Source organism: Mustela nivalis (genome assembly GCF_964662115.1).
Source record: "Mustela nivalis genome assembly, chromosome: 13".
NCBI lineage: Eukaryota > Metazoa > Chordata > Mammalia > Carnivora > Mustelidae > Mustela > Mustela nivalis.
The window spans coordinates 2,943,183-2,969,434 of NC_139032.1; the positions used below are offsets into that span (position 1 = coordinate 2,943,183).

Genomic DNA, 26,252 nt, shown 5'->3' on the forward strand with positions numbered 1-26,252 from the left:
TCAAATTAGCAGACGTTCAAGTGGATGACCCCCGTAATGTCAGTCCGTTTAGGTCTTCAGACTACAGTTCCCCCGAGGAAGAGGGAGATCCGCCTCCAGACAGCCTTCGGACTCAGGACGGCAGCACGAAGTCTTCCCGGGGTCTCCAGCCCCCGGCCCACCCTGCAGATTTTAGACCAGCCTCCCCAGTCGTGTGAGCCACTTCCTCGAATAAATCTCTCCCGCCCAGGCTCTCCCTGCTTTCCTCCCTCTCTCGCTTTGTGTCCAGACACGCACACACAGGGTTGGTTCTTTCCTCTGGAGAAGCCCAATACGGCTTTCCATTGTCACGTCATCTGAAGACAGCAGCCCACACAGAGGACTTCACCGGTGTCCTTCTTGGGCAATTCTGCTGCCTGGGTCTCGTCATACACGAACCCTGGACTGGCTCGAGGCCTGAGCTCTGGGTAGGAGCAGGGAAGGGTCTGTGAGGAGGGGTCCTGGGGTCGGGGGCGTGCACAGCTCAGCCCCCAGTGCAGGCACAAAGCAGCGGCCAAACTGATGGTGGGTGATGGGGGCGCTGTGCCTTTTAACCACATCCACGGTGGCATCATATGATTTTAGAGCATAATATTTGGAAGTTAATTCCCACATTTCTCTTGGAACTTGAGCAGGGGATTGTGGTAGCTGGGATTAGGGGCTATCTCATGAGTCACCGAAGCTCCTCTGATCGGCCTTTAATAATTATGACCCCAAACCCTCGTAAACCAGTGGAGTCACTCCCTGGTATCAAGCCCTATCAAGGCCTTCCCTGCTTTCTGTCCTGTTTGTCACCTTTCCTCGCTGGCTGCTCTCCTGCCTCCGGCAGCACCTGCACTTGAGCCTTGCTCGGGCCGGCCCCCTGCCCCGCATCTGGAGCCACATCGGGGCTGTCCGCGTGTTTGTCTAAGTGCTGAATCCCAGGGTGGAAATCAGCACATGGCGGTTGTGCTGGCCTTGTCAGAAGCGGTCTTCATAAACCCGAGCGATGTCTCGTCCCAGAGCGAGCACGGAGTGCCCATGTCATGAGGACAGCGTCTCATGGGCTGAAACCCCAGCCACTCCTGGAATGGTCTTTCATGAATACAATTCCAGTCGCTGTTTTGTTTCGCTTGAATATTTTGTTTATTTATTTGAGAGAGAGAGAGGGAGAGCAAGTGTGGGGAGCAGAGGGAGAAGCAGGCTCCCTGCTGAGCAAGCAGCCTGACACGGGGCTCGATCCCTGAGCCCTGGGACCATGACCTGAGCCGAAGGCTGACGCTTCACCGTCTGAGCCCCCCAGCCCCAAACCGCATTACTGTTAGGGCCACACACGCAGCCCCAGCCTGAACTGTCCAGACCACACGTCACTGTCCCAGTTCAAGCCTGATAAAAACGTGAACAATCTGTATCTTGACTGCAATATGCCTTCTTCGTAAGCATAAAACTCCGTTTTCTTGTACTGAATCCTTGCCCAGATTCTGCTCAAGGAAAAGAAAACTCAGTGTTAACTTCCATCATCACCGGGCGCCACAATTTTCTGTCTGTGTTCGGATGCGCCGCCAGCAGAGCCATTTACCTCCGTTTCTCTAACACATTTGCCAAATATTATACGACCACCGTAGGCTCTCAGCTGACACACACCCTGGGTCACTAATTCAAGCAGTCCTGGTTGGTAGTTACTGTGCATCATGAACAATAGGGTACAGCACCTGCTGTGCCCTTCATAGGAAAGGATTGGCCTTTCAACCATCAGTAGCTCTAAACAGCTCAGATTCCAAATCCCAAAATCGAAGCTAGAGCTCGTTCCCCAACAATTTTTAAGAACGGCGTTCTGTTTTCTTTGCGTTTAATGTGACCTACTTGGTGTGTACATGTGGAGGCATGACCCTGATGCACAGGAGGACGAGGATTTGAGGGTCCAACGAATGCACCGATGAACTTGGGGGGCTGCGTGCTGGTCAGAGTGTGCACGATCTGGCTCCTTTCCAGTGAGCCACAAGCCATAAACAAATACATAGCAGCCCATGCAGCTTTCATTGGGGCATTTTAAAATAATCCCTGACAGAAGTAAGGAGCCACTGATGAAATAAAAAAAAAAGAGGGAGAAGACAGACGAGAAAGGAGCAGGGACAGGGACCCGGGGCGACAGATGGCATCGTCTGAGCCACTACCCATCCTGGAAACAAGCTTTCGCGGCCAGTAACTGGGATGTCTCTGCCTTTCAGAACTCCACAAATACACATGGTGGCCCCGTTCCCGGACCTTCTGGCCCCACGCCCACACGGAGGCCAGGACGGACCAGTGCAGCCCTGGGTGTCGGCTCATCCAAGGGCTTTGTCCCTCCGTAATGACGAATGTCGCATCGACGTAGAGGTGGTGAGTGTATAATGCTTGTAGCCGTTCCCATAGTCCATACGTGTGTTATTTCATTTTGACACGACGATCTGGGAGAGGGTTATGTGCCCAACATTCCCGCTCTCTTTGGAGAACCTGAGGGTCTGAGGAAGGCTGCTCTGGAGCGGGCCCAGGGGGAGAAAACAGTGATGCTTTCGGAGAAAAATGCAAATGTCAGAACAGTTGTTTTTTTTTTTTTTTAAAGATTTATTTATTTGACAGAGACCACAAGCAGGCAGAGAGGCAGGCAGAGAGAGAGGAGGAAGCAGGCTCCCTGCTGAGCAGAGAGCCCGACGCAGGGCTCGATCCCAGGACCCTGAGATCATGACCCGAGCCGAAGGCAGAGGCTTAACCCACTGAGCCACCCAGGCGCCCCGTCAGAACAAATTTTGACGCAGTGTCAGGGAGCACAAGGGCAGAGATGAGGAGGAGCTGACCGCAGTCCCTCTTGGCACTGCTGCTCGGAGCACCGCCCTTCTTCCCAGTAGTATCTACATTTCAAATGCCTTGTGACAGACACAAAATCCGGCCACATTCTGGGTGTCTGCCTGGCTCGGGTACGCTAGCACCCAGATGCATAAAAGCAAGTGTGCAGAACAGAGTCACTGGTTATAAGAGGAGCAGAGAGAGATAAAAGTGAAGGGAATCTAATGAAAAAAGGTTGGGGTTCATCACGGAAAGAGCCAGAACAGGGATTCTGACCTAGACAGATCTCTACCAGTGGCTCCCAGACTTTGACCTGTGCCAGAATCGTGCGGAGTGAGAGCTGCCAGGGAAAAGGCAGACCACCAGTCAGGTGTGAGTTTCCGACGAACAGTGAATCCTATTCTAGTATGTCTCATGCAAAAAACTGGAGCATGCTCATACTATAATATGATTCACTGTTTCTCTACAATTCAAATTAAATGGTGTGTCCTGTATTGTATCTACTCTATGTGGCAACCTTACCCAGCGAGCCTGTTCAAACGCTGGTTCCTGGGTTGGCTAGATCTGGGCAGGGCCCAAGAACCTGCATTTCCAGCCTATTCCCTGGTGAAGCTGATGCTGCCCGCCCAGGCTACACTTTGAGAATCGCTGTCCCCCAAGCCTTCCCGGGGTGAGGACGGTTCTGCATCTCCGGCGGTCTGGTCACGGGAGGGATGTTCTGGGGACGTCAGCTGTGCACCCTCTGCCACCTCGTCTCCTGCCTCTCTGGGGCGCGTGCAGCCCTCTGTGGTCCAGCGGAAGCGCCATGTGCTCCCATGAGCTGAGGATCAAGGCTCATTTTCTCACGTGGGCCCAGGCCGGTCCACACCCGCTCTGTCTGAAAGGCTCAGTTGGGAAGCACGAGGCAGGTAGGGGACTTGATGGAGTTGTAGCCACTTAGACACGGTTCTGCGTGTGCCGCGTGCGAGAGCATTCTCCCGCTGCCCGGCAGGGTCCGCTGCCTACCAGCCAGCGGCTCCCATGCTCGGGAAGCACAATCTGCTTTTCAACAAGAAGCATTAGTGCCCTGTCAACACGGAACTCAGTTCTTGCTAAGCGTGTTAACTTTATCAACATCTTGTTCACTGGAAGTAGAACGCCTACCACCGCACTCCCATTACCCTCGTTAGCCAAGGCACCCCCACGCGTACTTTGTCACGGGTGGACTCTGTCCCCCTCGGTTGCCAGACGCTGCTGGTGCAGTTGCCGAGCCACAGACTCATTCCTGACCAAGGCTTCCGCGGGTTCCTTGGGTCCGGAAGCCGCGTGTGTACAGCTGCTGTGGCTGCCGTAACACTCTGCCCTCCCAAGTTCATGTGGTCACCTTCTAACACCTGGGGCCTCAGAATGGAGCTGTATATGGACCGAGGACTTTACGTCTGAAAGTGAAATGAGCTCATTAGGGTGTCCCCTCACCCAATGAATTTCACGTCCTTATAAACAAAGAAGAGGACACAGACACTCCCAGAGGGGCGACCGCGGGAGGACACAGGGGAAGACAGTGTCTACCCGCAGAATAGAGGCCTCAGAAAGACCCAACCGGGCTGACACGCTGATCTCAGACTTCCAGCCGTTGTGTTTGCTGTGACCACCTAAGCTGACTGATGCACCGCAGGGGCCCCGGGTGATCCTTTACCAGAAGTATGGGCAGCCCACACACCCCAGATGTGATGATTAAAATGTAGGATTCCATTTAAAATTCACTTTGAATTAACCTGTGATTAAGGATCTCACATGCCCCTCCCAGCAGATTTTACCGTCTTAGCCCTCAACCCCTCTGTGCTCCCCAAACAGAGCCTACAGAACAGCACACATCAGAGCTGAGGCCCAGGCCCTGGGGCACTTAGCAGGCAGATTAACTCACCTCCTGCTGCTGCTTCAGGCTCTAAATGTGCCGAGGATCATCTGTAAAGATGACCTGCTTCCTTACTATTTTTCTTCCCCATCACCACATACAAATCTTTGCCTTGATAAAAGGCAATATTCTTTGCTAATCTAAAGTTTAAGGAAACATATAGAAAAAGAGAAAAGATTTCTGGCAGATACCCTCTGTTAATCAAGTGTTCAGAAATCTGCTTGTGCTAAAATAACTTGACATTCCTCTAATACAGTTTGGGTTTTTTCCCTCCACAAAGGTGCATTCTTGATAATTGCCTTCTCACATCCCTCGGAAAACACTAGGAATCATAGACCTGATTCACAGTGTAATTATATAGCTTGCCATGAACATTTCAGATGCTTGGACACAAAGCCACAGGGTTTGCACACAACCAGCTTGAGCTCAAACTTTCTGAGCACTTAGGTCTTGTAATCCCCCTACACTTCAACATCTTATTTACTACGCTGAGAAACACATCTGTTAATAAAGTGAGATTATTTTTTCTACAAAAACATTTATTTATTCATGACCTGTGCTCCCAATCGTCACCCTGACCCGCACCACTCGACAATTCATGACATGACTTCTAACCTACACGTAATTAGTTGCATGTTTAATTAGCTTCCCTTCGCCCCCCCGTACTAATAACCCCTTCCTCTGGTTAACATCTGAGTCCTATAAACCCTTACGATTATCTCGCCGTCGGTGACAGGCACAGTTTAAACAGGAAGAGTTAACACTGCGGCAGGAGTTAGGTTCGAGGGTAGCAGATGGTTAGGAAATTAATTTCACAAGTAAGTGGATCCTATTGACTCCGACAAACAAAATGTAAGAACAAACAAGTCAAAGCCGAAGGAAGACCCTTTGTTCTTCTCAGCTCTATTTTGCATCTGCTGATTGCACGGGTGTGAAAAAGTCCTGTACTGAAAAAGACTTACGGTTCCTTCCTGTTTTATTCATTACCCGTCTGTGTCATTTAGAATTTTACTACTTTTGAGATCTGAAATGCCACAGCTAAAGCTGGGTCACAGCAGTTAGGGCAGAAATCCTCCCAAGGGGTGAGGAGATCCACAGGCTGTAGGGAGGGTCCCTAGTGCCCAGGTGCCTCACCACCACCCCCCAACCCCGTCCCGACCAGCAGGGCCCCTGTCCCGGGGCACTCCCGCTGCGCCACCTGGTGGGCCATGTCTGGAATGGGTGAGTGAGTACCCCCCTCCCCGCCGGGGGTGGGGGGAGTTGGGAGACTTGTCAGAAACACAAAACCTCAGGCCCCACGTGACCCCTGGGGTCAGACACTCGAGGGTGGAGCCAGTGATCAGTTCTGATGCAGCGTCTGGGTGATTCTGACGACTCTTGATGTACTAAACATGGGACAGAAATTGACTCCAGGCACAACGAATGCATATAGAGTCACAACATCCAAACTACCCATGAGGGAAAGCATGCTGGTCTTTTTAAGGGAAAAACACATTCTGAACACAGGTCTGAAAGCAGATCTTGGGAGCATGGGACCTATGCTGAGAAATGGAATGGGTGCCACACTGGTGTGGGCGGACATGGGGTCGCAAGAGGACCCTAATCCAGCGTGACTGTGTCCTCATAAGAAGAGAGGAGGACACAGACACACAGAGGGACACCGGGAGGCGGCAGCCATCCCCAGGCCCAGGAGGGAGGTTTCAAACCAGCCCTGCTCTCACCCAGATCTCAGGCTTCCAAATGTCCCTTATGTCCGTGGTCCTTTGCCACGGCAGCCCGAGCAGACTCATACTGAAAGACCCCCTCTCCCCTTGCTAAAGGCTTGTTTAAGTAACCTGATGTCCCCACAGCACCCCCTCTCCCCTTGCTGAAGGCTTGATTGTTCCCATAGCCGAATGACAACATATATCCTGCACAAGCAGGATGTCTGTGATCACCCGGTCTGTCAAAAGAAAAGACAAATGTAAAGTAAAATGTAACTGGGACTTTCCAGAGTGCTGACCCAAGGAACCACCAGAACGCCCTGACCCCAACGCCCAATCATGCCTGAATCAAATTAATCAATTAGACTCCTGTAACCATGCATACCTGCTTCTGTAGGATCGCTTCCCGCCAGAACAAACCATTATGTCCTTGCCTTGAACACAGTGCCTGACAATGCTTGATTTAAGTTAACCAATCAGATCCCTGTAACCATGCATCTGCTTCTGTAAGCTTGCTTCCCGCCACCCCAACCCTGCCCTATATAATCTGCTCCCCAACTTAGCCCGGCGCGCTCAGCCCACAAAGGCTGATGCGTCCGCAGGTGCCTGTGTAACCAATAAACCTCTTGCAGCTTGCATCCAGTGGAGGCTTGGTGTCTGCTTCTTGGGTGCGGATCGGGGGTCTTTCAATACGTACACTCGTGAACAAGCCTCAGCAAATGAAATAGCGACTTTAAATAAGAGTTCATTATTCTACCCTCACATCCAGTAAGCCACAGTATCTGTGCAAACACTGATGTGTGCGGTCGTGGGCGGGGGCGCCGGCGGCAAACAGGTGGTCTCTGCAAGTCTGACTATCCGTTCAGACCTCTCAGTTCCAAGAGTGCACACAGGTCAAGTCAGAACTCGGGCAAGAGAGAAGGACCCCTCCTTCAGGTCACAGAGCGATGGTACCACTGTCGGCGGCAAGCACAGAGGAGCTTGCAGTACTCTCTCCAGATGGGCTGTGATTGTGGCGCGTCCTTGTGGGGCGGCGAGGCTTCCACTGACGTTGACACATGACCCCAGGTGGAAGAGCCAATGGAGAAAGCCCCGGCATTGAGGTTTAATTGCACAGTAGGTAGGTAAAGGATATGAGATTGTAAATGTGACCATGAGCTATGGACACAGCAGCAGCAGCCACCTGGGGGTCGGGGTTTGCAGGTCTCTAAAGGACGGCCCATCAGGTGCACGGCCAGCTCCCGCCACCCCCCACTGCCAGGACTGGCTTCTCCCCAGCTGCCAGGTGTACTGCCTGCTAATGGCTCAGAGCGGAGCAGAGCCCTCGTGGGCACTGCCCTCCGCCAACGTCTGTCCCTTCCCTGGAGGCAGCCTGACTCTGACGACTGTCGATGCAGGGTGCAAAGGGGGTGGTTCTGGGGCACCACACCAGCCTCAGACATCCCTGTGGGATCAGATGAAGCCTCTGTAGTAACTTGCCTTCTCCACTCGGTCCTGCTTCCCTCCTGTATGTGGCTCCTTTGAGAACTTCCTGAGAACCACCTGCAGGCAAATCTCACTCCGAATCCCTTTCCAGAAGAGCATGGTCTAGACAGCCAGCTATGAAGAGGGGCACACCGGGTTGGGGAACACTGGATGTCCTTGAAGGATGCTGCGTGAGAAGTGCCCAGTGGCGCTGGCTACCTCCAGGATTTGGGGGGTAGCCACGCATTAAGAGATCCTGTAGTGTGTGTCCTCCTGCCCTGCAGCTCTGTTTTCATAGTATCTCACAGGTCATGTGCATTCTTCTTGGGAAATGGAGAAAAAGATGCAGAATTTGTTCAACTGACATGTATGTGTTTCCGTCATGAGCTAACAGGTGCCAGACCGAGTGTAGGAAAGCAAGAGAATCTTTTCTTTTTTTACCTACGATTTATTTATTTATTGGACAGAAAGAGAGAGAGAGAGAGATCACAAGTAGGCAGAGAGGCAGGCAGAGAGAGAGGAGGAAGCAGGCTCCCTGCTGAGCAGAGAGCCCTATGTGGGGCTCCATCCCAGGACCCTGAGATCATGACCTGAGCCAAAGGCACAGGCTTAACCCGTTGAGCCGACCAGGCACCTGAAAGCAAGAGAGTCTTAACAATTTTCTTTCTCTTTGAATGTGAATTAATTCAAATTAGATCTTCCAGTGAAAGCCTCTCTGTTAGGTGATTTCCTATTTCCCATTTATGTGTTTTTTCCCATATAAAGGGGTCTAGCAACAACTGGTGTTTGGTCCTTCAAGGAGAAGGAAGACAATTCACAGGATGATGAAAGGAGTAAATGTCTGATAAACAACTTAGACACCATGGGACACGGAGGAACTTCAGCAAGCAGACCTCACGGGGTGCCCCCCTGTCCAGCACAGCAAGTTCCTGCTCCGCTGGGTTGACCGATGGCCACAGCTGTCTCCTGGAGCAGGTTCTCTACCTACATTCTTTACACACTTAGAGGGGAGGCCAAGGTTCTTCCTGAGCTTCTGTTTCTTAAAAATAAGCAGCCCAGAACACCCACATCCCAGAGAGACACATTGTAGGGTGGCAGTTTGCTCCCCTGCAACTCTACCCCGCGATGGAGAACCCTTGCCTGTCCCCAGGTGGCTGACCTCCCACCGCACACGTGGCTGCGCGTCTCTGTGTTCCTCCCATATCGCTACTGACACTTGCTTGGAAGCTCAGACACATGGAAGGCTCCTACCAGGAAAGTGACCAGCAGGAGAGGCAGAGCACACTCATCTGCATCCGAAGCAGACGCCCACATGCACCAGCTCCTACCCAAGCTTCGGGTCACCCTTGCTGCCTCAGTCTTGCACTTGAATGAATGATTGAGGATCGGCAAGTATTCGAAAGAAGGCTGTAACATGAAAGACAGAGAGACCAACATTAATGGGGGGAAAAGTGCAAAGAGCAGGGACATCGTGGGAAAGCCGTGTGGTCAGGTGTCGCCTGCTTCAGTTCTGGGAAAGCTGCACTTCAGGCTCACCAGATGGCCTGCGGGGCAGTCGGGGTTTGCTGCTTTCCCTGCGGGTCTCACGTGAACCCGACAGCCTATTCCCTGGAGTTTGGCGGCACTTTCCAGCGAGGCTGAAGAGAGTCCTTCTGGAAGCATCTTTTCCAATAGACGGAATCTCCAGGTTGCAAGATGTGACGCAGGTCATGTCCCCCAGGAGTACAGTGTGGAAAGGTCGCTCTGCCAGACCGTGTTTTTTAAATACAAGCAGCTAGGCCTTGAGAGCAGTGAAGTGGATCCCCCTTTATCAGCTGTGGGTCAGAGGAGGCCATGCGGGCCGGATGTCCAGGGACTCTCTGGGAGGGTGAGTCCGGGAGTTCCAAAGACCGTGGATCTGAGACTTAGAAGGATCCACGGCAGTGCTTTCGGCCACGGTGTGCGGAGGGTCTCACAGATGTTCCCAGCGGAGACTCCGTGACACGGTCAGTGAGTGCGACGAGCTCCGAGCACCAAGGATGGTGGACACAGGGCAAGCGTCATAGCGCCTGCCGACAGCGCAGATCTGCCGAAGCCCCTGCCCAGTAAAAGGGGTTCCCCGATCGCGGGGGGGTTGGAGAGGGGTCCCCAGGTAAGGATTCTTCTTCTCATGGAATCTTAGCCACACGAAAAGCAGTGGCCTGTCTACAAGGGAACGTTTTGGTCCGGTGACCAAACATACAGACCACAACGGAAATGTCTGTCTGTTGCTGAGATAGGGAGGCTATAGGGGATCCCCTTGGCAAACTGGAGTGGCCCAGCAGGTGGTCCAGAGTCTGGGAGCAGAGCAGTTTCCCCCGAACTGGGCTCGGAATGGGTGGGACAAGCAAAGTAGGCACTTTCTGTGGCCCTATCAGCTCTTCCCTCCCCAGTACTGGTTCGTGAATGCTGTTACGGTGTCAGGAGATCAGTGGTTTAAAGCATGTACAGTGGTAAGTACTGGGAATTTTGGAACTTCTGGTGGGCAGATTGTTTTTTGGCCCAAACCAGAATTCTCCCTTTTTATCAAACCAACAATTATTAGATTCCCAATACTGTTTTTCCTTTTCTGGGGCCAATGTTTGAGGTCTCTGTTCAATTTTTCCAAATTATCATTTGGGAAAACTTCCCTTTGGACTTGACAGAGGTCTGGCTATTGGCCTCTTTGAGAGAGGCATTTGGGGCAGAAATGTCAGTGAGGTGGTTTCCTTTGGCCTCCAGGGAGACAATCTGGAATAGCCAGGAAACTTGGTAATGGCCTGGGCAGCTGCAAAAGTGTGGCATGTAATAAATTTTGAACATGGGAGCCAGTTTTTGTTTTATCTTCACCAGAGGTAAATTTTGCTGTTTCCATAATATTCCGAAGTCATGAGCTACTAGAAGATGTATCAGCCATCTGTATAAATGTTTACGATTTTTCTTTGGCCAAAGTATGAGGATGGTTAGAAGGAACCCTTCCTTGACTAAGAGGGCAGCTGCAGGAGTGGCTGTGAGGCGAGGGGGGTGACACCCAAGCCATAGTCAGGGTCTGGTTGTTGGCTGTAATGCCCTACAGGGCGACGATGGCCCCCGGTGGGGTGAGCGCTCCAGGGGGCATTCCTTCCCTCTTACAGACAAAGAGGAGAAAGGGAAGTTGATGGTTAAGATGTCCAAAGGCAGGGGCCTTATTAGGCTTTTCCTTGAAGTTGCAAATGCTCTGTTATCTTGATCTTTTCCAGGACAAGATGGTGGAGAAGTAGGAGGTGCTGTTTCAACCTGTCCCCTAAAGTGCGCTGATTACCTACCAAAGAACTCTGATCACCCATGAAATCAGCCTGAGATCAGAATTATACACGTCTGGATCTCTACGGGGGCAGAAGACGCCAGTGGACAGGTAAAGCGGAGTGGGAACATCAGACTAATATCAAAAGATAAACAAAAGGGGGAGGGAGCCACCAGAAGCGACCGATTGGAAAGTAATACCCCAGTATGAGAGTGCCCTGTGGTTGTTGGGAGTCTGGTTGAAAGCACACATCCTGATCTTTCCAAATGATGGGAAAGATTTTCAGTAAAGCAACAGAGGTTGAGCTGTAGGAGAAAGTTTGGGATCCAGTGTCGACGGCAGTCAGCTAGTCCAAGAAAACCTCGTCATTGGGGTTCAGTTTTAGGTTTAGGCATGTTCAGGACGCCTTGAGGTCTCCCTGGATCCAAATCTAGTCCTGGTCCCGAGATCAGGGGCCCTGAGTATCCAACCTGGGTTTGAACACACTGCAGTTTTTCTTTGGAGGTTTTATGTCCCTTTAAAGGCAAAAGTTTTAACAGATGAACCCTTCCTGTGAAGAGTCTGAGAAGCGGAGCAGAAGAGCTGATCATTTCCATACTGGAACAAAGTAGAGCCTGCAGAAAACCTTCTGTCGTCCGAATCAGCTTTTAAGGTTTGTGAAAAGTAAGGACTTCCTGCGTGTATCACTTCCAAACTCATGGGGTGGGAAGACGGAACGTTGAGGAAAAGTCGGACCATACAAAGGAAGGCAGAAAAAGGGAAGGAGAGGGAACATCAGAGTCACCAGGAAGCACGAAATGCAACAGCAGAAATAAATCTGGAATGTCCCCAGGCGGCCTGAAGACGGTGCAGCTGTGTGTTGTCTGGAGAAATGGCTGCAGCACACAGAGAAGGAAAAGTGGAGGCTGGTCAGGCACAGCGGCCAGAGCCGGCCCCGCCATGCCTGTCAGCCACGCATCGGTTCTGAGACCGAAAATACTGGTAGTGGGTAAAGGTCCCAACTACCAGGAAATATAACAATTTTAGAAGGTATGTGTCCAATAGTACATAAAATCTCAAAAAATATAAAGCAGAAACTCATAGAAATCCCAGGAGAAACTAAAAATTCTATAGTCGTGGTAAGATGTTTCTCAGTGATTTGCCATTTAAGTCAGGGCAACTGGGAAATATCTGATCAGCAGGTCTGATCCCTCTGGAGAAGCAGGCAGAACACCGCACCCTTCAGTTAGGAAATGCACATCATTTCGCAAACGTTTAAGGGAAAACATGCAAACATTGTCCATACCCTAGACCGTAAAGCTAGTTTCAACGAATTTCACAGAACTGGTACCCACCTAGGCTACATTTTCTGACCATAACTTAATTAAAACATAAAACAGTAATGAAAGAGATAGTATTACGAAAACAATGACTACAGGCTTAGAAACTAATCAGTCAGTGATTCTACGTAACTGGTGGACTAAGGAAGAAATCGTAATGGAAACTGGAAAAGTCGGACGCTGAATCCCCTTGTCCACTACAGCTCCGCGCTGGGAACTGGGAGCGCTCCGTGCGCCCCAACAGCCAACACAGGAGTGTATTGGCTCAAAAAGCAGAAAGCAGAAAATTAATAAAAATAATAGCAGAAATGGATTAAAAAGGAAACAAAATATACCTGGAGGGGCTCCCAAAAAGTCTAAAATTGGTTATTTAGGGGAGACCCAAGGGTAAGTACAACCAAGCAGCCGGCCTCTGGCACGACTGCTCACCAGGAAGGGAAGATGCTGTTCTCCGGCCGGAGTTGGGGAGGAGCCGAAGGCAAAGTCGCTACAGCAGATTCTTTGATCGTCCTGCGACAGTTAGCACGGAATGCTTTCCACGCAGCGGATACTGTTCCCGATGCTTTGTGAAGGATGGCCCACGGCAGCCCAGCACTGTCCTTGTACTTCAGACGGAAACTAAAGCACAGAAGGTCATTGACTTGCAGAAATTCAAGCATCATCTCAATGAACCAAGCTAAGTGTAAGAAGCAGCTTGCTCCTAGACCCCGGTCACCACCCCACAGGGCTGTGTGATGGCCACAGTCGCTGGACAGATGTCTGTCTGTTCTGTGGAGAGAAGCTCTGTGCTGAGGGCTGACCCGACCGCGGAGCAGGACACGATCGCCCCACAGTGACCGGCAAGGTCAACAAGCCACACCCACTTAGGACTTCCGGGAAGCCCTTCCACTGCTTATCTTCAACCGAGCAGACAACCGTGGATTACCCTCTGAGATGGAAAATAAGACCGAAACAAGAAGAAAGAAGGACTCAGCTTGGAGGAACAGAAGCCTGTAAAGAAAAGAAAAACTTCAAAATTTGCATTATACCCACAAACATAGGATCTCTGAGGATATTATACGTATATTATGCATCTTTAGAGGAAATAGGAACATGGATGTGGATGCCACCAAAAGGAACATGTAGAACAGAAGAAAGCAGGAGGTGAGTGATTAAAAACCCAATAGGATAAGGTTGGAAGAAAAATCTGAGGAAATCTCACAAAGGAAAATAATGGTACACAGAAAAGGAGAACAGAGAAAAAGTTGAGGGGCGCCTGGGTGGCTCAGTGAGTTAAAGCCTCTGCCTTTGGCTCGGGTCATGATCTCGGGGTCCTGGGATCGAGCCCCGCATCGGGCTCCCTGCTCAGCGGGGAGCCTGCTTCCCTTCCTCTCTCTCTGCCTGCCTCTCTGCCTATTTGTGATCTCCGTCTGTCAAATAAATAAATAAAATCTTAAAAAATTAAAAGTCAAGGAAATCAGAAGTTAATTTCCATAATCCCAGTGTCAAACACGAGGATTTCCAGAGAGCCCCGGAGCTAAGTGTTGAGAAGAAGGTGGGAGATGTAGTGCAGTCCTGGGAAGACGTTCTTGGGGTTGCTGACCTGACAGTAGCAATAATGTTTTTCCTCAGTGATATGCAAACTCCAAAGTCCTTCTAAGATGGGGCAAGCGGGGTGTGCCCAAACACCTGCCCAGGGTGCTTGCCTCCATCGAGACCCACTTCCATAAGGACGGCACCATTTTTAGCTCTTCAGAGTCGGAGACCGCATGCAAGCCGTCAGCGACCCCGCGCACCCCAAGCCCTTCGGACAGGCAGAGCAACGCTTAGGGCCTCAGGGGCCGAGGGACATCGTGGTGATCCCCCCACCGCTCTGGCCGCCCATGCCAGGTCCTGCCCCCGCAGATGTCCAGGGGCGAGGAGGGATGACGGGAACCGACACCCCAGGACTCTTTGTCTTTCCTCGGGAAGAAGAGTCGAGGATGAGGAGAGGAGAAAGAAAAATCCCCCGCTCCTTGGAAGATAGATCAACGCGAGAAGGTGGACAAAAATGTAAAAAGACAAGGGAGGACCCTCCAGTTGATTGTCCGCAGTCCCACCCAACCGAGAGACTTGGACGCCCGGGCAGGTGGGAGATGCCCCAGCAGCTGAGGTGCGGTGGGACGGGGGGACCGTCATGCGGAGCGCCTTCTTGTGCTCTGGGCTTAGCAGACGGAGGAACCTGGGATCGGCCTCTGGGAAAACAGCGTGAAGATGGAAAGTGCTCCTGTCATTGGGATAAGTGCTGTCTCCCTGCGCCTGTCCATTCGCTGATGGCTACACGCAGGCAGGACGGCCCTGGTGCTCCCAGCCCCATGGAAAGCCACAGCCTCTCCCTAGAGTGCCAGTCCCAGCGCTTCCCCACATGCTGTCTGTCCTCTGCGAGGCGGGCAGGGCAGTTGCCAGGCTCAAGGCCAATGTTGTGCCCGAGTTTTCGCGTCTGAGAGACCACCCAGGAGCCAACACCGAGGCAGTCACACGCGGGTTTATTCGACAAGCTCAAGCTCGGGCCCAAGTGTACCCGACGCAGCGGAGTGGGGACTTGGACCCGGAACCGGATTACAGTCAGAGTTTTTAAAGGCAGAGTAGGGGTGGACTCGGCGGTGGGTGAGGACAAAGGGGGTGTTCAGAAGGGCTATCGGGGTAAAGAAGACTGTCAGGATATTGGAGGCCTGGTTATTATCAAACCAAGGCCGTTTTTCCCTCTAACGAGACACTAACATGAAGACAGTTGGGAGTTTCCTGGAATGTCACATTCCTCCTATCAAGCATCCTTGTTAGTGAGATTTAGCACTGGGACGTTTGTAAACCGAGGGAGACTCCTCTGGCAGGATTGTGATTTTTACAAGTTAACTATATGTTCCCACATACTACCGAGGGGAGGGGGCGGGTGGAGAGGGGGTGCCAGGCGCCAGCTTCTGCTTTGTCAGGATGGCTGTACTTATGTCAGGGCTAGACTCGAGGTGGGTACAGCCTTGTTCTTCTTGGCCTCCAGAGCCAAGATGCAAGCCCAGGCTTCAGACAGAGATGGGGCTGGGCTGACCCCTGTCAGCCACCATCTACACTCCCCAGAACACCCGCAGGCACCGCACGGAGTGTGGGGGGCCACTGGTCACCTTCTGTCCTCCTCCCAGTCTCTCCTCTCGGTGTGGGGAGATGAGCACAGGCCCTCCACCACCCCTGCTTCTGCTTCTCATGCCCCTCACACCCACCGTCCAGGAAGCAGCCTGCCGGGGAGTGCTCGCTGCTGAGAGGCTGCAGAGGTAAGGGAGACCTCCTAGAAGTCAAATGCCTTCCGGGGACTGACGCGTGTTTGGGGGCCTGAATGGGGAAGGATCCCTTGGTCTCCATGTTCAATCCACCGAACCCAAGGAAAGAATTTCTCAGCAAACATCTTTGCTCCTCTCTGCCCCGGAACCCGGAGCTCAGATGGACAGATTCCACTCCTGGGTCCCCACTTCTACCCAACCACCCCGAGACTGGGCCTGACCCGGACCAGGACCAGGACCAGGACCAGGAGCATTTCAGAAGTTTCAAGTGATTCATCTGAATGGTGCTGGAATGCCTTTAAGGCATTTATAATTACCTGGAGAGAGGTTGAGTCTGGCTAATTATCTGCTCAGAATATTTCCTGTAAGGTAGAGGATTTAATTAGCTGAATGGCTCTCGCCCAGATATTGGAAATAAGACTATGTGTCGTTAAATATTCATTTAGAACATTGTTTGAAATGGGTGCATAATAGTTCATGTTCTAGAAGATCCGTATAATTAACCATTCTATGTTCCTTAAGCTTGGCAAATTTCTCCCAATTTTTACTCTTATAAATGAAGCTTTTATGCATATCCTTAAATATTGTACTGTGTGATACCTGTTTTTATTTTTAATCCAATATAATAGGCAAAAAATGGCTTGGCATTATTTTAAGTTGCCTTGCTTTTTAAATTTTGAAATGATTTTTAAAATATGTTTATTGCCCATTTCATTGTAATTTCATCTCGGGGTATGCTTTTTTTTTTTTTTTTTTTTTTTTTTTTTTAAGATTTCTTTTTCAGAGAGAGCAAGAGCAAGGAATGCACACGCAGGAGCCTGGGAGGGGCAGGGAGAGGGAGCCGCAGACTCCCTGCTGAGCAAGGAGCCCACAGGCGACTGCATCCCAGGACCCCGAGATCACGACCAGAGCGCAGTGCAGAGGCTTTACCGGGCGTCCCTGGGAGGTGCAATTCATCATTATCTGAACTTGTTAGTTTCTCTGCTATTATAAATGCTTATTTTGCCCCCACTTTGTCATATGGAGAGTTTTGTCTGCAGTAACTCTCTCTCCCCAACTAATTGCAGAGCCCCCTTTTCTCTCTTATGTTTGTTTATGCTTGGAACCACTGTCTTAGCCCAAATGAGCACTCCAGTGCTGCCCTGTAATTAAGGAAACTAGGTTGTAAGAGAAGAAATACTGTCCAGACCCCATAGCTAGGAGAGTTGGGGCAGACCTGAACCCCGGTCCCACTGCGGCTCCTCCCCTGCTCCTCAGACTCCCCCGGCCAGCTGCCTAGGGGACGGGGACGGGCAGCTGGGGACAGGGAGGCCGGCGGCTGACCCAGGAGTTGCCATCCGAGAAGACGTGGGGCCTCCACGAGCCTGGATCCCTGTGTGTGTCCCGGACCATCTCCGACCACATACCAGTCCCGGGAAGGCCTTCCTCCCGTGAAGACAGATTTCTGGCTGAGACAAGCCTCTCCTTTGCATTCTCTGGCAGCAACCGGAAGCTCGGAGATGCCAGCCGCTCACTTCAGAGAAAGAACACGGCCCAGTGAGCGTCTCAGCGCAGGCGACGCCGGGCCCGGCATCACCCCGGGCGGTTCATACACGGAGAGCAGGGATCTTCTCTCTGGTCCCCACCACAGCCTGGCACGTGGTGAAGGCCACTGCTTGTTGATCCGGTCCAGTGTGGACTCCCGTGTTCAAGGTGTTGCGATGAAGGCAGGGAGTCAGAACGCTCTGACGTCAGCGGTCAGCCAGGCCCACCCCATATTGCATCTGAACAGGACAGTCCCCACGTCCCCTGCCACACAGCTCTGCTCCTGCCGCTCCTAGCTCCGGCCTGGGAAATCCAAACAGAACAGACATGCGGGGCAGGTTCCTGACAGAGACCGCCTCGCAGCCGGCACCCGGCCTGCACACCCCTTCGGCGGGGGCTGTCACCTGGGACAGGAGAACAGGGGCTGGGGGGTCACAGGGACCACAGGCCAGGAGGGTATGTGCCGATCCACACACCTGAGTGGGCTTCAGTGGAGATGGATGTCCGACACGGGGACAAGCAGGGGGACCTGGGGACCAAGAGGCCAACGCACGCTCACAGAAGTCCTGCAGTTCTGCCAACGCGCCTTCCCTCCCTCTCATTTCCCAGAATGGCCAGGCAGCTGCCAGGGGACGTGTGTGACCGTCCGCGGGTGCTCGGCTCCTGCGTTCCCGAGGACCGCGGGGCAACAGTCTCCTGCGCCCGTCTCCGACCAGCCCTTGGCCCTTGCCTGGAAAGTGAGTGCAGCTCATTGTTTACTTCTCTGTAACCGGTTTGGTTCCCTGTGACCAAGAGGGGCCTTCATTTCTCCAATCCTGAGGGACCATGGCCCCTGCTGAGCACACGCTCTGGCTGGCTCCCCACCCCCACACCCCCCCTTCTTGGTACAGGGGAGTGTTGGGAGGTCCCGGGCTATGCTGTGGACTGGAGACGTGGTCGTTGTCGCCCACCCGCCCGCTTCTCGACTCACACCCATCTCTTCCCCACCACAGCTTGCAGAAGCCACCCACCGCTGGCCACGGGGAGAGGCGGGGAGAGCGGAGAGCAGCCCCGTGACGGCCATGCCGAGGCAGCAGCACGGAGCACACGGAGAAGAGGGGCGATCTGTTCCAGGTGCACAGACACAGCCAGACTGAGTCCTCATCCTTTATTGTCAGACCCACGCCACCCCAAGGCCCTTCTAGTGTTTACAGGACATTATAAGTGCTCCACGTTTACCAATTAATAGGAGGCAGGACGGACAGGATTTAAAAATCCCTTTTTCTCCCACATAAGGGTCCCCTGGGGGTTCTCTGCACCTTATGACAGACCCCAGCTGCCAGAGCGCTAGTCTGGGGCACCTCTCCGGAGTAAGGACACAAATCGTTGCACTTTTCTAATTCTGCCTTAAGTGCACAGAGGATCCTGGCTGATTTACTCTCCTATCCGCCAGAGAATTAAGTCATTTCAACATCTTGCTCAGGGAGCATCTTCAGGGGCTGCCCCACAGCTGTGGGGGTGAGGGCTGGGGTGCCCCGGGGCCCTTCGCCAGCATCCTGTCTCTGAGGGAGGTGGGAAAACCGCTCCAGACGCCAGCAAGCTCCTCCATGGGTGAGGACTGCGGCCACTGCTCCCAGAGTGGAGGGGACGGCGGTGGCTGCTCCCAGGCCCCCAAATGCTGGGGTAGCAGCTGCTGGGGCGCCATCTCGGGCTCCAGCGTGGGAGAAGGCTGCCAGCCCCACCATGGCTGCTGTTCCGAGGGAGGAGGCTGCTCCCAGCCCTGCAGGGTGCGGTCCCTGTAGGACAGGAGCTGTCCTGGGTGCCCCTGCTGAGCGCCGCCGAAGCCAGCTTCCTGCTGGAAGAGGGGCTGTAGGGGAGCCCGAAGTGAACACAGAGCTTCAGGGCTGAAGGTCAAGGGAGAGTAATGGAAATTTCTGGAAGGCTCGCCCAGCGCACTGACTGGAGTCTCCACCTCAGGCAAGGCCACATTCTCGTTCAGGTCATCAGCATGCCCCGAGGGAAGGGCTGGAGCAGCAGCAGCCCCGGACTCCCCAGAGGAGTGTCCAGCCTCGCTCGGGGCCCCCACAAGGTTTTGCTGACACGGGCAGTCTGGGGCACAGCTGCCACGCTGAACGGGCCCTGGAAGCCGGGCGTCCGCCTCCACACCTGGCCGCCTCTGGCTGCTCTTCGGGATTCGGGCTCTCCGGTTCTGAAACCAGACCTGGAGGACAAGGATGGCGCGAGAAGGGGAGAGAAAGAAGAGGCACTTGAGAATGAAGCCCCGTCTGGGAAATCATCACCAAGTAGCTGAGGGTAATTATCAAGTGAAACTTCGAGTTTAGAGTAAAAGCCAACTCCTTGGCTCGGTTGATCCAGACCATCCCCAGCACAGCCCAGCCGCCTTCCAGCAAATCTCCCTGAAGCACCCACCTGGTCCCCACCTGTTTGTGGTTGTGCACACGCACGGAACACACCTGTGGGCACAGCACTGCACGGAAGCTGCCAGGGCGAAACCCCACGCTCCCCTGTGTGGGCAGCCACCGGAGCCCAGCAGAGGGGGAGCTGTGGCCCTCTAGCAGGGCAAAGTTGGGACCTATCCTGGCGGCCACAGGAAGCCAGATCAAACCAGACTGGCACCCGATAAAGGCCAGAGACCCCATTCCAGTGACGGAGAAAAAGGCACGAAAACCTGCTCCCCACAAAATCCCCTTCCCAAGTAAGAGAGACCCTGCTCCCTAGTTAACCACTGTCCATGAGAGATGGAGACCCAGGCCTTGCCGGAAGTCCTCCTGAGCCCGCCGGTGCTGGCTTTACTACACTTTCCTTCTCGAACTGCTCAACTTCTGCGTCTGGTGCTTCCTCATCTTGGGCCAAGACCAGAGCCTGCAGTGACGGGCTGGACGGTAGCCCCAGGGCCCAGCCCAGTCCAGCGAGCCACACTGGTGCTCTGGGGCTCCTGCACCTTCTCTCCCTGCCAAGTGCAACTGACCCTCTGTTATTGGGTCACCTGCCAGGTAGGCGTCCCCTGGGTAGGGGCATGCGGGGTGCTGGGCAGAGGGCACACACTTCCAGGCTCAAGATTCACACCAGCTCAGGTAGAGCTCGGTGACTGTGGCTACTAATTCTGTCTCATATACTTGAACGTCGCCGAGAAGAGCAGGTTCTAAATGTTCTCCCCGCAAAGCGATGGTAACCAGTACCTTCAGACAGAATTTTTTAAAGCTCTGAGGACCTTTGCCCTCTTTTTCACACATACATTCATTGTTCATTAAACAAGTATTCAAAATAGTGAGATGTTTTTTAAATGTACTGGGAAACAGTGAGGGCTGTACTACCGCCCCAGACCCCTGACCCACAGCCTCTGCGGCTCCAACAGTCGGGACCCCCGTCACCTGCTCTCAAACTCAGGACCAGATGCCCCATCTGCTCCCCGGACTGGTACACGAGATGCCGCCTCGGGCCAACTGCCCTGGCGTCCCGGTGCCCGCAGCCTCCCTCGGAGCCCGCCCAAACCCGCAGTGCCCGCCTGCCTTCCAGGCTTCCCTGAACCCAGCGACAGGGCTGCACCGTGCCGCGTCCTCCAGCCGCCTTATCTGGGCGGTCTCCTTTCCACCGTACTGGAAGTGAGACGGACCCTGGGTAAAGCCCTTCCGCCCAGATTCAGCGTCCGCTCCTTTATGGGCCACCCGAGCGGGGAGTCCTCGGCGCAGCCCAGCGCGGGTCGAGGCTCCTTCGCCTTTGCCCCTCCTCTTCTTTCCCCATTTCGGAGCAAGGAGCAGAATCACCAGACCCACACGCCCCCCGGCCCCCACACTGTGTAGCTTGAGAGGTCGTTTCAGTGCCTGCAGGGGCACCCCGTCCCCGCGGGGCTCCCAAGTGGCGCTCAACCAGGCCTCCCTTCGTTCCTCCAGAACAGAACAGTGACCTCTTTATAGGTCCCGCCACCAAGCAGAGCCTGAAGATCCCACAGAACAATGGGACACACACAGGCAAACACCTCCCAGCATTCTCTCTGAGCAGGGAAGAAACAAAGATCTGGGAACGGCGAGATAAAGCTGGGCCATTCCCAGAACTGCAGCCTGCACCCTTCCCCGCACACACCCTGGCCCCAGGGTAGGCCCAGGTGCTGGTGCTGCCGGTGTGAGCCCAGCCAGCCTTCCTCCCCAACCCTGTCTGCAGACCCTGGTCAGACCTGCAGCCCCCAACTCTGTCCCCAAGGACTCACACCGGCAGCCAGGGAGGCAGGCCCAACCAACGTCAGGGTTTCTTCCTGGCTCTAGGGGCTCCCTGAGCTCAAACCCAGAACCCACCCATCCCACCGCAAGTACTGAAGTGTCTGTGGCCAATTCTCCCATCCGTGAAAGGTCATCAGGTCCCACCTGGCACGTAGGGCTTCAAGGAGACCATCCCCGGCAAGCCCTTGGGAATGGGATGGAGGCCTGAAGGCAGGGCTGCCGCCCCCTCCGAGTGAGGTTCCAGGCGGCTGATAAAAGGCCACTACATCAAACCACGGAGAGGCCTCTCTGAATCAAGCATCACAGGCATAGGCCTTTCACCAAGCTTTTCTGTGTCCTGGTTCTCTTTGTAGGGTTTGCAACAGCAGGGGGTCTTCTAGTACAGATATGGGAATTCATTTAGAAAAATTTGGTTTTTATTACGTTTCTAGAAACAGTTAAGCCCCAGGGCCCTCACCACCTGGATTTATCTCAGATGAGCCCACCAGCGTGTTTCTGGTAACCTTCTCCTTTCTGGGCTGATTTTCTTCAGCAAACCCTCAAGGGATGTTCTTTCCCAGGCAGCAGCCTCTTGATTCGTGCCTCCACTGTGATCAAGCACCTCTCAAGGGGGCCCCCGGGAGCCAGGTGGGGTGACTCCGACTCAGCTGCGCCCGAGAACCGCCCGGGGAGATTTCTGAACTCCCAGGACCAGCTTGAACCCAGACTCTGCGGACAAGAGACCCCCCCGGGGGTGGCGGTGGGCAGGGGTCTGAAAGCTTCTGCACACCGGGGGCCACTCCCAGAGACCCTGATGGTCTTGGACTGAAAAGCGTCAGTCCAGGACAGACATTTCAGTGCTGGCTACACAGCAGAATCACCTTCCACGTCAGGGCTCCTCTCTCAAATCCCGGCCTCGCCCGTGCTCATCACGGCAGACTTCCTGGAGGTGGGGCCCAGTGCCCCGAACGCTGAGTCCCAGAGGATTCAATGATCCCGGACCCCCAGGATCCCTGACACCCTTTGGGATCCTTGTGAAGTTAAAATCCAGATGCAATCTGCCTCTTCCAGAGCGCGACCGCACCCCTGCGCTCCGCCCCTTCCGGCTGTGAGAACGCGTGCGCTCGTCCTGGTGAGCAGTTTCAGTTAACATGTAATGAGCTTGTTACAGTTATTTTTAAAAGAATCAGTGAGTATTTGAAATTCTGTCCAAATCGAGAACATGGTAAATATTTGGCAAATACAGCCCGGCCAGAACGGTCACCTGTTCCCAAACCAGGATCTGTATTTGCCCAGCCCCACAAACAGATAATTCACGGCATTGAGAGGATTAACGCAAAGCGGGTGGTTAAGTCCGAGTTAAAACCGACTCTTGCCCCACCTTGCCCACCCATCAGGAAGCACGGGTCTACCGTCACCTGGATTCTGGGCTCTGGAATCTGGGTTCGTCTGGCCAGTTCTTCTCTGGCGACAATATCAGGGTACGAGTCCCTCTCAAAGGCCTCGATGAGCACCTTGTACTGGCTTTTGCTGAACTTGGTCCTTCGGCGTCTCCGACCTCCTTGGGGCTCTGGGGCAGATACACGGGAAGAGGTGGCGTTAGTCTGACCCCACACGTGTCCAGGTCAGCGAGCAGCCCGCATCCTCCCAAGGACAAGGCAGGTGCTTTCAAGGCACAGGACTGTCCCTCTAAATTTCTCTGTCTCTCCACAGATGCTGCCTCTGACCCGGGGCCCTTGGCAGAAGCCGCCGTGAGCCCCTTCAGCTCCCACGCCGGGGCTCCAGAGGCTCATCCTGCCACAGCCGGCGTCCCGAACAGTTCCCCGCAGCTGCTCCGTGAACTGTGGGGACAGCGCACGTTCCCATCAGGTACCGGATAAGCAGACCTGGGTCCCCTACCTCTGCCTGTACCCACGATATACAAACGAGAGGAGATGCCAAAAACCGGAAAGTATTTAATGTGTGAAATCTGGGCGTCAGGGAATTTCTGTACAGTAACATTTTCCTCTGTGACCCGGGGGGGAAACCCCCAGCCCTCAATTTTACTCTCTCCTCCCCCGCCACCCTGAGTCTGTCAGAGCTGGGCTCACCATTGACAGGAGATTGAAGCCAAAACCAAATGCACCGGCAAAAGCCAGGCCCAGGCAAGTCCCGCAGCACCAAGCACCCGCCAAGGCCGAGTCACCGGCACTTCTGAACCGAACGAGCACTGTCCCACCTTCCCCCCCCTGCCACCGGAGCTCCTCAGGGGGCCTTCCAGGGGCTGCTTTGGGGTGTCTGTCTCCCCTTTCCCGGGTCTCAGTACCAGATGTCACCGTGAACACAAACCCTCAAACCACACGGCGGAGATCTGCCTGGCCCCCGCTCCCCGCCTCTGCCCCCAACCCTCCAGAGGCCCCCACCCCCTGCAAGGACTCACGGTCCGAAGACATGACCAAGCCGCCACTGATGCCACCCAGAACGGACCTCGGGGGGGAACTGCCTCCCTCTCCCCACCGAGAGTCTTATAGAAAGGCAGAGGGACCCACCCAGTTAAGCCCCTTTTTAGCACTTTGCAAGACCCACCTCCCTTAACACCATCTTCCCGGGACAGGGTGCTTCCTAGTGGCACAGCCACTCTTCTCTCGCTCTCTTTCAGCACGGGCTCTCCTCGGTGGCTCCTGGGCTCTGCAGGGCTGCCCACCCGGTGAGCGCACCTACCTCGTGCTGCGAGGTGTAGACTCCGCCGACCACGCGCGTCACCCAAGAATGCCGTTCTGCGGGGCTCAGTCACCAGTGAATTCAGTGAAAAGAGTGGACAGGAGCACCTCCCCTGCACCCCAGTGCATGCCTCCTGCCTGTGTGTGCTGTGCTGCGCTGCAGGCGATGCGGGCTGGGCGTCTCACCCCTTCCTCAGTCCCTGTGCAGCCCTCCACAGCTGCTTGCTCCTGCGTACCCTCTGAATTATAATGGGCAAACTGACCGCAGCATGAGCTTTCCATTAAGCTGCTCCACTGTGCCCACCTGGCACTCAGATTGTGGGGAGTCAAGGTTTATGGTGAATATCTGAACCCCCTCTTCTGGAATCTGGGTGGACAGATGAAGTCCCAGTGTTTTCAGGAGCGTGTATGAGTAGGACAGCGGGCTGAGAAGGGCCCCAGCTGCAGGTTCCAGGAGAGGCGGCGAGGAGCAGAGGCCCCAGTGCAAACCTGCACGTCTGCGGGGCCTTATCTCCCTCTGCTGCTGGCTTATCTCACTTCCCGATTAGCGGGGCGGGTCCTTAGTCACAACCACATTTTAATGAGCATCAGGTGCTCCTTTCCAACTCGGTGGAGTTTTGCTTTGTTTTGTTTCTGGCTGGATTGATCTGCAAGTGAAATGTTTCGGGACATCCTCACGAGGTCCTCTCAGAAAAACAAAGAAAAAGAAAGAAATTGCTTTCACAAAAGTCTATGCTGAACAGAATGATTTAAATATCCAAAGGAGCAGCCTTGAGAAGACGGAGGGGCTGAGAAGCAGAGTGGGACCGTCCCTGGGAGCTGCCGAGAACCGCACGGAAGGCCGCGAGAACTGTCGAACTGTCCTGATAATCGCCCTGGACAGTCCCAGGAAACGGGTTCCCGCTCTGCGGCCTGTCTGCCGGTCTGCTCCTCTGCGGTAAGGGGGAAGCAGGTCACAAATCCAGAATCCTTCCACTCCTAAAAGGCACCAGTTCTGGTTAGAAATGGTCCCCAAAGCTATATATTCTTGAAAGACGTACACAGAGTCTCTGCTTGGGCACGTTCAGTATCAGAGAACCTGCCTGGGACTGAAGGAATCCCCAGATGTGTACTAAAGTCCCCCCTCCTCTCCTAGGGGACAGATACCCCAGCTACAGGCTAGCTCAGTCCCCTCACCCCAGCTTCACGCTGTCCCATGCCACCCCAAAATGACCACCCCACAATGACTCCCCCCTGACCTCACAACCCCACAACAGCCGTATAAGGACCACACAAGGCCCCATAGCACCCCACACGACCCCCAATGGCCATGATCAACCCTCCCACCCTTGAAAGCTCTCCCTTCTTTTCTTGCCTTCCACAGTCCCACTGAAGAGCTCAGAGGTTTGCCGAGACCCACACTGCCCTTGCAGGGACGAGCAGAGAGACCCCGGGAACAGAGGCCCAGGAGGACTGGGACGCACGACCCAGGCAGGTAGGTGTGCGAGGGAGCAGGGGAAACTCAGAGGGGTGGATGTGGGAAGTGGGGGAGGTTTGTCCGGAGGGGAAAACTCAAGCGTTGTTCTAGGAAAGAATGGATCCAGAGACTGAGGGCTCCGTCCGCAGAGGAATGAGCCCAGAGTTCCGGGACTCTCGTGGAGGCTGGGGCGGAGCCCTGGCCAGCCCGGCTTGTGTGTTAGGTGGACCTCACCTCCACTCTCATCTCTGTTTCTTCCAGAGCAGAGGTCAGGCCCAGGCCCCTCAGCAGACATAGCCAGTGGTCCTGGACGTGACCTGCTGTCTGTTTCCTCCACCGACACAGGCCATGAGAGCACTTCTGTCCCACACAGTGCGTGACCCACGCGTGCTATTGGGCGCCCACATGCGGCAGGTCTGAGCTGGGCTGTGACACGAGGGCCCGCACACGCTGCCTTTTGAACACTCAACACAAAAAACACAAAGTAGCTCAGTGATGTTTATATTCATTACATGGTCGAAAGGATAACATTCTTGATAAATGGGTAAAATAAAATGTATTATTAAAATCAGTGTCACTCTTCGCTTTTGCTCCAGATGGGAGTCCCGAAGAG

The 26,252-nt window shown here is 54.0% G+C and overlaps 1 protein-coding gene and 1 long non-coding RNA gene across 7 annotated transcripts in view; one reads left to right on the forward strand and one right to left on the reverse strand.

Moving 5' to 3' along the window:
• Positions 1-20,556, forward strand: part of LOC309845855 — a 112,143-nt gene extending 91,587 nt beyond the window's left edge. For 3 of the 6 annotated variants that reach the window (XR_014301540.1, XR_014301541.1, XR_014301549.1), the window contains 4 exons: positions 2,226-2,376; positions 11,118-11,272; positions 16,539-18,028; positions 18,284-20,556. This is a non-coding gene — a long non-coding RNA (uncharacterized lncRNA). Of the gene's footprint in view, positions 1-2,225; positions 2,377-8,646; positions 10,013-11,117; positions 11,273-11,719; positions 11,814-16,538; positions 18,029-18,283 lie in introns of all 6 variants that reach the window. The other 3 variants (XR_014301547.1, XR_014301548.1, XR_014301546.1) reach the window with 2 other exon arrangements.
• On the reverse strand, positions 18,763-23,916 carry LOC309847249 (uncharacterized protein; the record flags this gene model as incomplete). Its single annotated transcript, XM_082697194.1, has 3 exons — positions 18,763-19,491; positions 22,903-23,054; positions 23,904-23,916. The coding sequence occupies 3 exons, from the start codon at positions 23,914-23,916 to the stop codon at positions 18,763-18,765; spliced, it is 894 nt and encodes a 297-aa protein (XP_082553320.1).
• Between the last annotated feature and the right edge of the window lie 2,336 nt (positions 23,917-26,252).